Here is a 15,206-nt window from a genome sequence, read left to right on the forward strand (position 1 = left end):
AATGGTACGCGACAGCAGTGGTGTTGTGCAAAAGTATCAATAGACTCTGAACAACCACAGAGAGGGAGTTTTCAGCAATGTTTAATATTGTAATTCTGAGACACTGAGGCAAAAGGATAGAAAGAGAAACCTGCAAGCTCAATCCTGGGTGTTTATGCTGGTTTATCCTATTCATCTTTGCTTTTTACATCACTGAACAGATTTGAGAGAGTTTGCTGGTAGGAATCAGGCTCCCAGAAGAATTTCCTTGGTTGTACTGTTGCTTGCTTGAGTTTTCCAGTCTTTCTTTCCGGATTTTACCGTACCCATTGCCACAATGTTCCGGAGTGGGTTATACGGAGGAGAGGTGGTCTTAGGACAGTGAAACTTCTTGCGAATTATATAACCAACTTTTGTTATTGCAACAAATCCATCTGCAGTTGGTACAATTCTGTTAGCAGTTGTGTATACGCACTGTACAGCCAGCAAGGCACCTGTGGAAACCAAGCTCGGAATAAAGCATTTATTGTGTAGTAGGATTGGACTTAAAATATGCCACTTCCCTCAACTGGTCCCTTGTCACCAGACAATTTGAACGCAGTAAAATTGGGTCACGTGAAGAGCAAGGAGGAGAGGGGGAAAAAAGCAGCCATGCTGCTTGTTTCTCCTTAAAGCATTATAGAAGATTTGCGTAATGGAAACTTACAGAAACCTTTCTTGCTTTGAAACTCACCGCTGGTATTTGAACCCAGAATGTATTTCTCTGCTATGTGCTGGAATACTCCAACTGTAGTCTTGCAATTGCAGCTTCCAGTCACAATGCGAATATGTTACCTCTGGATTTGGTATTCCAGCCTCTGTTCTGATACTTGTACAAACTGTTGCTGTATGGCATGTTTCCCTCCTTGCAACATGAAGGATGCTACAAGCCTATTTAGTACAGCAGGGAGTACAGACTTTCTTGTTGTTGCTAGCATTTCACAATTACTTACCACTTGCAACATCCCAGACTGTAATGGACTGATCCAGCGACCCAGTGTACAAGTACTTATCATCTTTTGAGAAGCAAGCACAGCAAATGCCTTTCAGGAGAGATGTGGGCTGAAAATGGGTGGTTAGAATTAGATTGTTATGCTGATAAATACAGGTTGAAGTGAAGATGCCTTAAAATATTCAGTTGTTATTCAATGGTTAAGAATAGAGGTAATAAGTAAAGATTTTTACAAGAGTGATCCTGGAAGGAGGATGGAAGGTATCACAAAATAAAGCCCCTAGCTTGTGAAGCACTCTATAGTTGTGCAGGAAAGAGAGCCTAGTGTGACTGTACAAAACCCCATTATTCCACCTATGGAAAGGAGTAGCTCAGATGTGTCCATAGTGTATTGTCAGGTAAAAGAGTAACAGCATTGATCCAGCCTCCACCGTCATTTTTTTCCCCCCTACTGGATGCTGCTGAACTGGCCCAATTTACCCCTTCTGTTGCTATTGTTAACTTGAGAAGTCTCATTCTCTTCACTGATTTGTGTCTTCTAGCTTACACCGGTTAAATGAGCAGTAATAAGCTGTAGATAAATAACTCCTATGACTTATGTTTAGTGTCAGAGTGGTGTTAACAGTACGCATTCACTTAGACAGCATTGACACCTTGATAGTGTATCTAGATGTAAGGATGCTTTAAAATCAGACCTAGGTGCTGAGAATAGCTTGCTGCCTGTCAGTTTGAACAGCTGTGTACAGGATTTGGGTATTCTCTTTAAGAGCTGGGAATCCTGTCAGTTAGATCCTCCCTGACAGCTCAGGGCAGTAATTGACTATTGATACTGTCTTACCACAGTAGTACCTTGTAATAGCACATCTCGTGTTCCTGCTGACACAACTCCAAGTCCCAGAGACGCTGCAGGGAATCTTCAGATCCACTGAGTGCTCACTGCTCTCCGTGGCTGCTTTCCAAACAGGAGATCTGGCTTCTGTGACCTTCCAAAGGAAACACTTGGGCCCGAGGGCAGTCGTAAAGGAATAAGTCCCCGCTAGTCATGCCATAGAGGACTCTCTAATCTGCAAGGACAGCCACGCTGGAAATCAGAGAGCCAGGGATCTGAGTTTTAAAGGTGTAGGTGGGCCTGTCGATCACTGGGCATGGATCTGCAGGCATAATATCCAGCACAAGGACTAAATCATCATATGCTATGGCAAGCTGCTTTTCCTGTTTGTTGATTGCCATGTCGTTGACTGGTTTCTGTGACTCTGGAGGTGGGATGCATGCTACATCCTGCCTGGAGTTCAGCGAAAAGACAAGGACTGTTCCAGATACAAGCCCTGTGAAAAGGAGCTGGTTTTGTTCAGCTATTTCCAGGCATCTCACTTGGGCAGAGGTGTCCAGTATGTCACGCACTTCACCTGTAAAACAGAAGGAAATCAGCAAGACTGTTCTTATTCCAACTGCACGTGAATGTCTTCCCTCAGATGGGGCTCATGATTAGCTTCTTTATTTGTGAAATATTTTGCATATTATTCACATTTCCAGTTTTCCCATGTCATAATAATAAGCTATTCTAGACAAAAACTTTGGAGACGAGATGAAAAAGCTCTCCAAGCCTCAAACAAATTTCATGCTTAGAAAAAGCAGAAAGGAGCAGACTATGCTTGTCATATGCTCAGAAAGCTAACCCTGCCTTTGCTGCCTCTGTGAGTTGTTTTGTTTCTATCCTACCCCATATGCAGACTTAATTTAATGCAGTATTTCTGAGATGCAGTTCACTTTCTGTGGCGTTCCAGATGATGACTTTCTGTGTGTCTTCAGGTTGGGTAAAATAGACATAGTTCCCCCCATGGGACAGTGCAGTGCAGCCTGTATTTGGGACAGGTGCCAAGGTTTTCTGCCGATGATTGTAAATGAGGTTCCACACTCCTAGATAAGGTGCGCTGTGGGAGGCAGAAACCAAAGTGCAGTCACACAGGTCTAAGAGTGTTACCAGTGGTCCCATGCCATCCAGTGTGTCAGTAAGCAACCCCTGGTCTAATAAACTCCACACCTGGGAAAAGTTGGGGGGGGAGAAATCATCAGTGTCTGAGCTACTTTTTCCTTAGTCCTATTTAAGAGGTAGAACAATATACCTTAACTAACTTGTACAGAAATGTAAGTAAAGTCAAAGGATAACATCTTAATACTAGAAGGCAAAACATTGCATTCTTACTCTAAAACAAAGGTTTGAAGCACCTGGAGCCATTCGGCCCACTTGCTTCCTTTGCTCTGAAAGATGCCTAATTAGATTCTGCACATTTTGGACTGTTCTGGCTGTTTACCTCTTTCTTTGGCAAGAGGTGGTGCTCCAGATGTGTATTCCATCTGGCTCCTGCTCACAGATGGGTCACAAGGCAGCTTTTAGGAGTTCAAACTTAAAATATTTCAGAAATGAAATAGCATTTCAGGCCTCAGGCATACACTGGCTTGAGGCTTGCCCCCTGAACTGATAAAGTGCTCTCCATTCAGTGTCAAAAATAAAAGAACAGAAAGGCTTGAAGCAATGAAGAGGAAGGGTCAATGGTCATCTTTTTAGAAGTGTGGCAGTACTAGAAACATGCTCAGAACTGCAAATCCAACCCCCAGACAGGTTGCTAGGGATCAAGACGACCTTTTTACTGGCTCAGGGGCATATTCTGTAAGCTGGATCTGTAAGAGATGCTTCTGATTGGGAAGATGCCCAGCCTTCCTCCCTCCCTACTTGGATAGATGCAGCCTGAGAACCAGTAACAATAATGCTGTTGCCAGCAGAGATAACAGCTGTATGAACCACTCCATGTTTCAAATCTGCCAGTAGGAACCTGTGGAATCCCTTTGGGTTTGCCAGCTACACTTGCACATACTCCTCAAAGCCTAAAACAAGAAGATGTTAGTTACTGATTTATTGAGCTGAGGAAGTCTCTAATCCCCTTCAACACCATGTCCTTATGCATATGATTTAATTCCTATATTTCTTTAAAGGTAAGCCCAAAGAGTATCTTAGAAACTGTAAAAAATAATCATGCCAGTTTAAGTCCTTTTCACTACTGACATCTCACTTATTCCCTTGAGAAAGGGCTCCTGGTACACAGGAAATGTTCTGACTCCTCACAAAGAGAGTTTCACCCAGTCTTTGTTACCCCCTTAAGCACAATAGTTAAATAAGGCCAGGCTAATGGGAAATTCCACATGCTGGCCCCTTTTAAAGGACACTTGGCATGTGGGAGACCAGCTATTACCAACACTTTCCTAAGGAATGGGTGCTGTTGAACCTGCAGCAAGAATAGACTCATCTTCTGACACCATTGCAAAGCGAACCCTTCCAGGAAGCTTCTCTAGCAGACTGTTTCCATCAGAAGAGATCTGCACAATAATAAGGCAAGAGTAAGACATGAAGTTAGGATAGCTGAGCTGCCTCTCTCCTGAAGGAAAGAGTATAGATTAGCAGTGACATTTAATTTGGCCGCATGGTATTGGGCAAAGCTATGAAGTGCAGCAGGATAGAAAGTGTTATGCTTGTCCACTTGGGCACTAGGATATGGAAGTCTGAGGAGGATGCTCTATTCAGAATGGAGAAGGAAGGCCCATTGGTTACCAGATCTATTGTCTGGCTCAGTAGACCTCTGGATATTGTAAGAAAATACAAGAAATATTGTAAGAAAGTTGAACAGGTAGATGTGTACCATGGATAGAGATCCCCCACTAAATCCCACTATCATCTTCCCTTGCTTCTGGATCAGAAGACTGGATGTTGGTGTTTCTTCCTGTAGCCCTGATAGCTGACATTTGATCTCAGCTCGCCAGTGTTGCTGTTCCACAGACTCAGCGTTCCCCCTTCAGACACAGTCATAATCACCAGCCTTGGGCTGAACACTGCAGAACACATCCATGCATCTGATGCCTCTCCAGAAATCTGGAAGATGAGTTCTGCTGTCTCCAGGTGCCAAGCATTGACCTAATAAAGAGGTGGCAAAAGAGATAGCACTAGCAGGGACTGAGCTAGCTTTTATGTCTACAACCTTTGTGATTGGTACTTCTAAAGTTCTTGTTCCTTCAGCATGCTTTGAATTAAAGACTGGCCATACCTCTGTATCTGAGGAAGAATATACAATCATGTGCCCCCTCATCCACATGAAGGTGATGCGAGGGCTGTTCTTCGATATGTGTATCCTGGGTGATAAACTTTGCTCTGCCACAAATCAAATTCCAGATGCGCAGACTGTGATCCATGGCAGCTGAAACAGCACAGGTTCCTTTTCCAAACACTTTCACACACCTCACTTCAGCTATAAAATAAGACGAGGATTCACAAAATGAGGGATTCTCAGTGCTTTCAGCAATTGGGAGAATGCTGGCAGCTGGGAGGTGTCTGTGTGCCTACAGCTCAAGGATTGCCAAGCTGTGAGAGCTCTTTTCGACATGAAAAGAGCTTTCCAACCATAAAAAGTGGAGAAGGCTCACCAGAGTGCCCAGGAAGGGCGTGCACCATCTCAAAAACTTCCATATTCCAGACAAGCGTTGAGCCATCGTGGGAACCTGCCACCAGCAGCCGGTAATCAGAACTAAGTGCTATCACTGTGACACCTGCCATGAGACACAAAGAGGAAAGGCTGTTCTTTATACCACAGACAGAAAAGAGACATTTTGAGATTGTTAATACGCTGTGTTTCCCCAACTGGAACCCCCCTATACTGCCTGAACCCCATAGTCTATGCCAAGAGCAAGATTATGTTCCCTCAGACATATCTAGGTCAGTGTGTGCTTTTGTTGTCTTGATGACAAAATGACCCACTTTTTCCTCATTTGTGGAAGCAATTGCAAATGGGACTGGTGCATGACTGAGCACAAAGGCAAATGGACCTTTGTCCTGCCTTTGTGTAAGCTCACAGGCAAAACTGTATTTCTACATAAATAGATGTTCTCTCCTTCTTGCTCTGTTTATTTATTATGTTTCTTGGATCTCATTCATTACAGATGGATGATTAGATATATTTTTGGGCTGTATCTGTCCCCAGGACTAATCCTACCTTTGAGGAATCTGGTGAGCGTTCTATGTAGGGCCCCACCAGGTGGCTGGAGAAATCCACACAGTGGAATGAGAACAGGATAGGGACAGACACTGCACCAGCTTAGACACTGCTGGCACAGCTTCCCGATTACCGCCGGGTAAGAAGGCACAAAAAAAAGAAGCCTGGCCAACATTTCTGTATATATTATACTCACTCCTAAGAGGGCAGAGACAAAAAAGCACTTTAGAACATGACTCTGGTGGGCCTGTGAGAGCTACCATAGTTGTATTTTATGTGATGTGCAGTATGTAGTGAACTGAGCTGGCCTTTTCTGGCCAGGCACTTGAATAATACAAGGAAGGTTACTGTGTAAAACATGGGGAAATGTAGTGGTGTGGCAGGATTTTTCCCCTGAGGGAGGAGTGGGTGTTCTGAGGAGAAGACAGAGGAGCAGCACTGTGTGCCGTCTCCTCTAGTTAACTTTAAAGCTGCAAGGGAATCCAAATAGCTAACAGGTACTTCTACTAGACGTGGGGCAACAGGCACTTTGGTTGTGGTGAACTGCTCTAATCAAATAGGCAAAGTGTCTGTTGGCAAAGAAGAAACCTCAGCTTCCCATACAAAGGCCCTACCAGCATGAGGCTTTTATGAGTCTTTTGATGGATCCCAGAACAGAGAATTTTGTCACTGGTTTTAATTCCTCAGAAAAGTACTTCTACTTGGAAAGGAAAACTTCAATTCTTTCTTCTGGTAAACATTTGTGTCATGCTCTGTCACTGTGACATAGTTGTTACCTTCAGGGCTGTGTATACTGCTGACTGCAGGCTTCAAAAGGAGAAGTATGTCCTGCACAAGGCGTAGTTCTGGACAGCTGATGCATTCAGTGCACATGGCAAAGTCATCAACAACACTCTCTATTCCAGAGGCAATTATTTTACAGCTGATCCAGTTCATATTCCCTGCAGAAAGAAACACTATTAGAGCAGAGAATATCAGCCCTGAGAATGCACAGTTATTCTGAAAAAACTGAGATTAAAAAATGCTTTTTTGGGGAAGGAAGGAATAGAAGGATTTACAGCCACTAGCAGTGGAACTAGGACTCATTTGCTGGGGAAGTGGAGGGCTCCCATTGTCACAGTTCCTTCTTTAGCCTCTTAAATGCTCTGTGTATTTTTTTTTTTAATTTGTTACGTTTTTTAATATGTTTTCTTCTCAGCATTTGGAGGATCTAGATAATTTCTTTCAGCTACTAAGGGACTGTGGTGATAATTCTAGGATAACAGTTCATAAAAGTCAGCTTATTTCTCTCTTTTGAGCTTCCTTCTCACAGTGGTTATTGATGCTGTGCAAAAAGGTTGTGATTCTTACCTGTGGCTGTAAGCATGAAGGATGCCTCTGCAGAGCACCCCCTCTTGCCCAGTCCTTACCCAGCACATCCTGTTTTAGCTCCTCAATTCCTCCAGCTTTAAGTAAATGAAATGGCAATTTACTCAACTTCCTCAGATTTGCAACAGTTACCAGAGAACCAGAGTGGCTGAGGGGCTACCTAGTAGTAACCAGAACAGTGGATTTGAGACATGGTGTGTGGATTAATCTGTTTGCTTTCACAACTTCAGTGCTAGATGCTATCTCATGGTATGCCAGACAGCACTTCCAGGACTTTCACTGTTTTCCTGTTAGTAGGAAATGTTTTTTTGTGACTCTAAATTTCTCTTGTGACAATCTAAGGCAGGCTGCCTTTCTGCAGGTGTGAATAATAAATGACTTCCTTCCTTGTTGCAGTAGCCTTTTACATATATGAAGACTGCATGACAGTTTGTAAAATGACTTTAGAGCTCCTTGGTTAGAGATACCTGTTTAAAAAAAACCCAATATATATCTTTGTCACTGTTGAACGCACTGAATAGTGTTATTTACTATTATTTTCATCGTCTTCTGATTTCAGACCCTGTCCAACAGTCTGGAGACAGAGAGCCCTGGTCCAGAGTTTACAGGTATGAAAATGCCTGCTGTTAGTCATCACCTTCCTGTCAGCATTCAAAGTCCTGCTAAGGTGTGGCAATGTAAGAGGTTTCTTCATTCCCCAGCTCCAAGTCCCCTTGAAGAAATCTGCCAGGAGAAAATGCCTCTTGATTTGGTCTTGTTTTGATAAATAACGAATCTGCATCATTTCAACAACTTGCCTGGGAAGGGAAAAAGTAATAGATGTACTGGAACAGGGAGCTGGAGCTGGGTTTTTTCTAGTCTCAGCACTGTCAGAGTTTAAGAATGGGGAGGACTCTAGGCAGGGTGCCTGAAAGCCCAGGACGGGAACATCCCATACTCAGAGGTTTGGCTTCTCATTCTCTGCTCTCTAAAAGTACCTGTGTGCAAAGCAAAGAAGGGTGAAGCCATCTGCCTTCCATTCTGCCAGGCACTCTCCCATGTCACTGCGTAGCCGTGCCCAGCAGAGAGGAGGAAGGCGCAGGATAGTTTTACTTGAAGGAACGTGGCAGTGGTGAATCTCTGAGAGAACTTCATCGTCAAGGGATAAAATGTCCTTCAGCTCCGTGTCTGACAGCCCATTTCTGCAAGTGAAGTGTGAGATATGAAAGGAAATTATTTATCCTCCTCCTTACTGTTTACAGTGGTATCCATAGTGGGAAGGTGAGTGGTTTCTCTGGCAGTTCAGAAGTACTAGTCACCAAAAATCTCACTAGCTCACATGCACACATGGCAGTCTCAGCTGAGAGCTTAGATGCTGGATAAGCCATGGAGATTGATTTCTTTTTCCAAGTAATCCCAGAACATCTCCCTTCAAGACAATGTTTTAGGTAGGCTGCCAGGTATGAGAGGAATGTTATGCTTGCTAAATATATGTATGAACACATTCACAGGCTCAAAGAACTGAGAGCTTTGATTGGGTTTGGCTGTATTTAGACATGTTCCCTATGAACAGCAGGAGGTATGGGCTGTTTCATCAGAGATACAGCAATACTCACCGTGAGGAAGCAATATAGCCAAGCACGTGAGCCACAAGGACTGTGCCGTGTGACTTTTCCAGTCTCTCGGACAGACGGTGCGTGGCATCCTGGGCTGTGCTAGCAATCACTACTTCTGAAAGTGAAGTGTAAGATACCCATTTTCTGGCCTCATGGAAGGCCAGCTTGAAGAGCAGGGCTTGCCCACCACTAGGGAAGCTCTGATGGAAATAGGCCCATTGAGCTGGGCTTAGCCGTCGTGTGTCTGATGCTAAGAGCATCTCTAGCATCTCCTCACCTTCCTCACAGGATAAGGGTCCTACTTTAGAGTATGCTTCAGCCTCAGGCACAGCGTGTTGGAGAGCTTTCAGAGTATCAGGCTCTGCTGTGGAAATGGAAGTGATGATGTGAACCTTTGGAGGGCAGTCTGTAGGGAGCCAGTAGAATGTGTGAGCACCATCATTAGGAAGTAATCTTTCCACAGAGTCAAGGAACACCATCAGTGTCTGTGTGCCACAATGGGAGACAGTGAGGAAGAGTCTACTGAGGAACAAAACTAAATCACTGCAAGCCTGTTTGGTCTGGCTTGGAGGTGGTGGCAAATCAAATGCTAAACACACTTGGAGACAAATGTCCCTCAGCAGGCTGTGAATGGCAGAACTGAGCTGGGATGTCCGCAGCAAACGAATCACAACTACACTGGCTTGCCCTAAAACAGCTTGCACCCACTCAGATAGTTTGCACATCACAGCTGTTTTTCCACAGCCTGGCAGCCCATAAAGGATGAGGGTTGTGTGGTTTTTATCATTGTTCTGCCTAATACGGTGAAAAATGCTATCTGATAAATTCTGCCTCCCACAGAAAAATCTGCAGTTCTTCAGGCACAGAGCTGTGTGGTGGCCCAGCTCCTGCAGAAGTCGCCCTGGCTCCTCGCTGATCTCTCCTCAGTATCGAAGATTCTCTAAAACCTGGTGATTAGTGACAGCAGTGAACTGCTCACAAAGTTGTTTCAGGTATTTATTACTCTCTTTGCACCGAGGGTTCCCAGAGTCTTTACTGTATGCCAGTGTGTGTACTTTGAGGTGTTCGGGATAATGGCTTGCAATTTTTGCTTTAAGGTTGCTGAGCAGCTGTTTTGCTTCGCTGTCCAGATTGTCCTCTTCTTCTAACAGCTCACTGTTTGTTGCTTGCCCAATTTGTCTGTTGGAATCCTCACCCTCTCTGAGGAATATGAAAGCCCCTGGGTTGCTCTCCTGGGTATTGAGGAGACCCTGTTCAATCTCCCATTCAATTGCTACCAAAAAAAAAAAAGGGGGGGAGATGTGAGCATTCAGTTTCAGAACAGAACACAGGAAAAGCCATCCATCAACATTAATGTGACATCCCTTGGTCCTTCTCTATTTCACATGATGCTAGCAGGTCAGCATTGCCCATGTCCTCTGAGCTAGGCATACTCCTGGATGTGGGCAGGGACATTGGGAGAAAAAGGAGAAACATTTCTGTCTGGTGTATTATTGTTTGCTAGTCAGCACCAACCTCCCTCCTCAGGATTTCAGATATGACAGATAGTTAGCAAGTCTCTTCCTTCCCTGCATCTTTCCTGTTATATACAGTCTGGTGTTGTCTAGAAACAAACAGCTGTCCTCCCTGACAGCTCTGGTTAGAAGGACATTACAGCCCTGCCAGAACACACCTGATTTGTGGTAGCAGTGCCTCTGCTCTGGGCCGAGCAGCCCACACCTCTCTGCTTTCTGGGCTGCCACGCGCAGCGCTGAGGCCAGGCGTCTCTCCAGGCAATGCCAGGCCTGCCAGTCAGCTGGCTGCAGCACATACCAGGTGGGCAGCGCGTTCTCCTCCCGCCGGTACCACTGTGTCATGAGCTGGGCAGAGTCCCCTGACAGCTGCAGAGTTAGGGTATCAAATTCCTTCTCCACAATGAGCCGAGGCACAGTCTGGTGCCTGTAGTGGTCCCCGAGAAGTCCCTGCAAGAGGCAAAAAAGGATTCTGCAGTGACAGATGGGGTGTGGACTGGCTGCTTGCCTTAGCACCTAGGATTGCCGGGGAGGGCTGCTCAGAAAACTCGCTGGTAACCACAGTGCTGTTGTGGCCTCCGTGTTGGATGGGGACAGCCAGGCAGAGCCCCAGCCTGCCCCGTGGTCGGGGAGAAGCAGCTTTACGGCAGCTGCTCCTCAGGCCTTTACCATGTGTCTGAGGGGGGCGGAGAGTGATGGAGGTGAGGCAGTGGAAGCACAGAGCAGAACTGGTTTGGGGACTTTGGCCAATGGTGCTGTAAGACTGGCTTTGGGGTGGAGAAGAACTAAGGGAACGGGACTGAGTCTGGGGATGTCTGATTAGGACTGAAGGCTGGGCCAGGAAAGAGTGAGATCCTGAAAAAGGTCAGTATCCAGTATCCATGCAGTCTGAAAACAGCCGGAATGAGCTCAGAGCGCAAACCCACAGTGTAATCCTTGAGCAGTGCCCTTCTGGGGTACATAAAGACAAGTGGGAGTAGTCAGACCTTTGTGGCTGGCTCTGCTGAGGTATCTAGGCACACAGAGAACCAGTCGGAGGAAAACACTGCCTGAGTGCCTACTAGTGCCATCTGCATATGCGATATAGCGCTGCTAACAAAGGTGTGAGCTGCAGGGAGCTCAGCGATTGTGAGCTCCTGGGTGCAGTAATGCTGTGGTGAAGCTCTCATGGTCTCTGCCCCTCCATTGCTGGCCTCTGGTGGAAGTGTCTCGCGGGAAATCAGGCACAAATTGCACAAATACTTAATTGGTTATTTATTTACTTGTGGCTTCAATTATGCTCCCTGGGACTGCGTATTTATTCTCTTTGTTCAGCAAAACTTTCTTTCTCCCTTTCTAAAACCAAAACAACCTGAGGAAGCAACCTGGCACTTCTACAGGTGCATCAGACTCCTCTCCCCTTCTGCAAGGCTTAAAGTTCTGAGTGTGGGTTTCTGTTCGGGGCTGTCACCAAAGTGCTTCAAGGAAGCTGAGGTGGCCTGCTGCCGTGGGGAGCTTTCAGTGGTTCGAAGGAGTGATTGGAGGGATTTGAGTAGTATTCGCAGAAGCATGGAACAGGTATCAGCTTGCAGTGTGACACCCTGCTCTGTCCCTGGTGGTTGCTATGGCGTTTTCGTTTCTGGTTCTTTGCCTGGGGAATTTGTATTTATTCCTTAGTTACTGAGAAAACCTCCTCAATATTGAGGTATTGGGCAGGAAGCAAGCTTGGAGCTTCTTGCCTTATGTGCCTTATGTCTCCATCTGCCTCGTATCTGCTAGTTAATACACACAGCTCCTGTTATCTTCTGCTCTGAAGAGACTCTGTGTTCAGGGCTGGACTATACGTGCGTGCCTGTCAGGGCTCCTTTTGTCTTTTAGGGACTACTGGCAGTTACTGACATCTCAGCCCCATCTGCTAGCTGATTTGTGAAGCTGCTCAGGCAGGCTGATTACTTTTGAAAACCACCTTACTTGTCCAGTAGACCTTCTGAGTGCATGTGGCCTGCTCTCCATGTCTCACTTTAGCCATTGGGAATTGAGTGTGCACCGCAGTGCTAGAACTTACGATGAAGGTGGGACCAGCTGACAGTTTCTGACAGGCTTCAGTTTCTTCCAGAGAGAGTTGTGTGTTTCTGTGATCAGGGTTTACAAGCTCAGAAATACCCCATCTCAAGTCAATTACCTGCACAAAAATATTTCTTTTAAGATTCTTAGTCTAGTCAATATTATCACAAAAACAGTGACATGGGAAAATTAAGTCATTCTATCATGTTTAATTTTTAGACCAGGATGAACACTAGTGGTACACAATTTTAATTACTGGAACTCTACAAAAGACACTGAGATATTCAAAATCTCTCGGTAGAGATTTCTCCTGTGAAAGACTTAGGAATTTGGGCCATGGATGACCAAGTAAGCAAATTGATATTTCAGAACAAGGAATCTCAAGACTGTAGGTTATTTGCTGCAACATTTCAAGCCTATCTTCTATCGTAGAAGATAAGGACCCCAAACATTTCAATAGCTCCTTTTATGCTAGAAGCTCTATGCAAATTAGTATAATTAGGACTAGTTCAACTACACCTGAAGTACATCCGGTGGAATTTATACATGGAGCTTTTTTTCCAATTAAATATAGAAACAAAAGGATGATGTAAACTCTCATGTCCAGGTGCTTGAAGATGGTTAGCCACCTAACTCTTCATTGAAATCCATACAAGTCAAGCATACAAATGAACTTAATACAAAAGTTATAGGAAATTGGTACAGCAGTATTTGACTCCTAGGAGGCTTCTAAGGAGGTGGAAAACCTATGAGCATTTTGGGTTTTTTTTTCCTCCATCACACATATTTTAATGGCCTTTGGACAGGATAGACAGGAGAGAAGTGATTTACCTCAAACATTAGGCCGTGCTTCTGACAGAAGGCCTGTGCTTCTGGGTATGCTTTCTCCAGGAGGGTCTCTCTTTCTGTAGCCATGTCTGCATGGAAGGATTTGTGCAGCACAACAGAAGTTAGGAATTTGGAGCCAGGTTGTGTACTTGTCATTGTAGACCTTGCACTGAAAATGCAGTTTGTATTGCTATCATCTAATCTATGTTGAGTTTCATATAGATGACATTGTGGTGAAGTCTTGTAAAACCGTGGTTTCCAGATGTCTGCAGGCTTGTGCCCATGTTACATTACCAATGCAAGTGTGTTTTCAAGGTTCTATACTGGTTTGTCACATTGTGTTTTTATTTGCTAATATGAAAACTCTGGATCTGGAAACTTTGGATTGCATAGTTACAGAACACAATACAGCAGCATTGATCCAGAAAAATATATTTCTTGCATCTTACTGCGGCAAATCCTCCATCCTATTTTAAGACCACTTGGCCACACTGTTGGCCATCTCAGCAGTGATAAATAGCCACAATAAAAGGCAATTCTACCCACAGGGAATCTTTTCATACAGAGTCTGAAAAAAGTCTGTGAAATTTTTATGGCCGCTTCCCCTGCTGTGCTTTTTACAAGAGAGATTACCACTTTCTAGAAAAATCTTTGTGACACCTTTTAAGTGACATATTCACAAATTAAATCAAACAACAAACCAGGTAAATTTAAGATAAATTAAGAAGATAAAGCAAATAGGAAGAAAAGTAAGTGCATGCATGCACACAAACGCAAGCATGAGTGCTCACTCCCAGCGCCCACAGCTGTGTACCCTCTCCTGTTCACTGATACACAGGTCATGGATACTTTTCACACCTGCAAAATTGAAAGACATGGGGAACATAAAGGACATTTTTCTCCTTACATATGTTTTGTCATGAGAGATTATAATTTCTTCAGAACTGGGATATTCTTTCCCCAAAATTATGTAAAGTTTCATGGCACTGCATGGGTACTGCTAAAGTAGTACAAGAGGGAATGCTAAAATTAGGACGGGGAATGGCTGTATCTGCAGCTTTCTTTGGGACTGTTTGAAATGAAGAGTGATCACTAATGAAGTCAGTGCCAGCATCAGATGAGGAAGGAGCTCCCTTGGGTTAGGAATTATCATGTCTGCATCTGCACTGCTGTCCAACAGGGAGAAAGCACTCTCAGTATAATATCCCTGGAATAATTCATTAGCTCTCACCAAGGTTGCAGTAGTTATGGGGAATCCTTGTATTGCTTTACACTCCAGCCCACATGAATTCCAAACCTTACAGTGAAAGAGTGGGTTTAACTTGTAACCCTGTCTTTTGGTGAAAATCCAGTCACGTCACATCCTTCATCCCAAAACTGTTCCTGAAAATACATGAGGTCTACCACAACTTGGACAGGTGTTGTAGGTAAAATCTTAACACTAGCTGTGTCCTTATATGCCCACTAATTTTAGATTGTCTGCAGTTCTTGCATGTCTTCCAGAAACTGCAGCTCTAACTGTTTCTGTAAATGCTGACCTATGTGCTTAGGCTGGAAACACCTCACTGTCCAAACAGCATATTCATCCCGTTACATCCTGCTGGAGGAGATGCTGCAGTATTTTCTTTCTTTGGAAGGCACTTTTTGTGGAATTGAGAGCCTATCTAAGCCTGTGTTTTCTTATTTAAAAATGGAGACAGAGTGAATGATTTTCAGAAGAAGGGGAAACTGAGTTTTGTAATTCCCGAAAATCTGAGTCATTGCTACTACCCGCTGCCAGTTACCACTTCAGGAGTTCAGTCTGGCAATTGTCCCAGTAGGCAGAGGAAGTGGGAAATATTTGGATATTGCCCAA

General features: G+C 44.5%; 1 protein-coding gene across 1 annotated transcript; it reads right to left on the minus strand.

Moving 5' to 3' along the window:
- Positions 1–74: 74 nt before the first annotated feature.
- On the minus strand, positions 75–13,943 carry NWD1 (NACHT and WD repeat domain containing 1). The gene is given in 22 exon segments (XM_052801698.1): positions 75–473; positions 972–1,080; positions 1,820–2,376; positions 2,738–3,011; positions 3,702–3,853; positions 4,252–4,342; positions 4,663–4,769; positions 4,772–4,934; positions 5,065–5,100; positions 5,102–5,265; positions 5,441–5,563; positions 6,007–6,201; positions 6,783–6,947; positions 7,416–7,503; positions 7,505–7,534; positions 8,012–8,171; positions 8,352–8,555; positions 8,970–9,837; positions 9,949–10,242; positions 10,642–10,930; positions 12,525–12,641; positions 13,355–13,943. Coding segments are annotated over 22 exon segments (4,587 nt in total). The 5' UTR covers positions 13,508–13,943; the 3' UTR covers positions 75–225.
- Between the last annotated feature and the right edge of the window lie 1,263 nt (positions 13,944–15,206).

This window comes from Harpia harpyja, chromosome 11, assembly GCF_026419915.1.
Source record: "Harpia harpyja isolate bHarHar1 chromosome 11, bHarHar1 primary haplotype, whole genome shotgun sequence".
Classification (NCBI taxonomy): Eukaryota; Metazoa; Chordata; class Aves; order Accipitriformes; family Accipitridae; genus Harpia; species Harpia harpyja.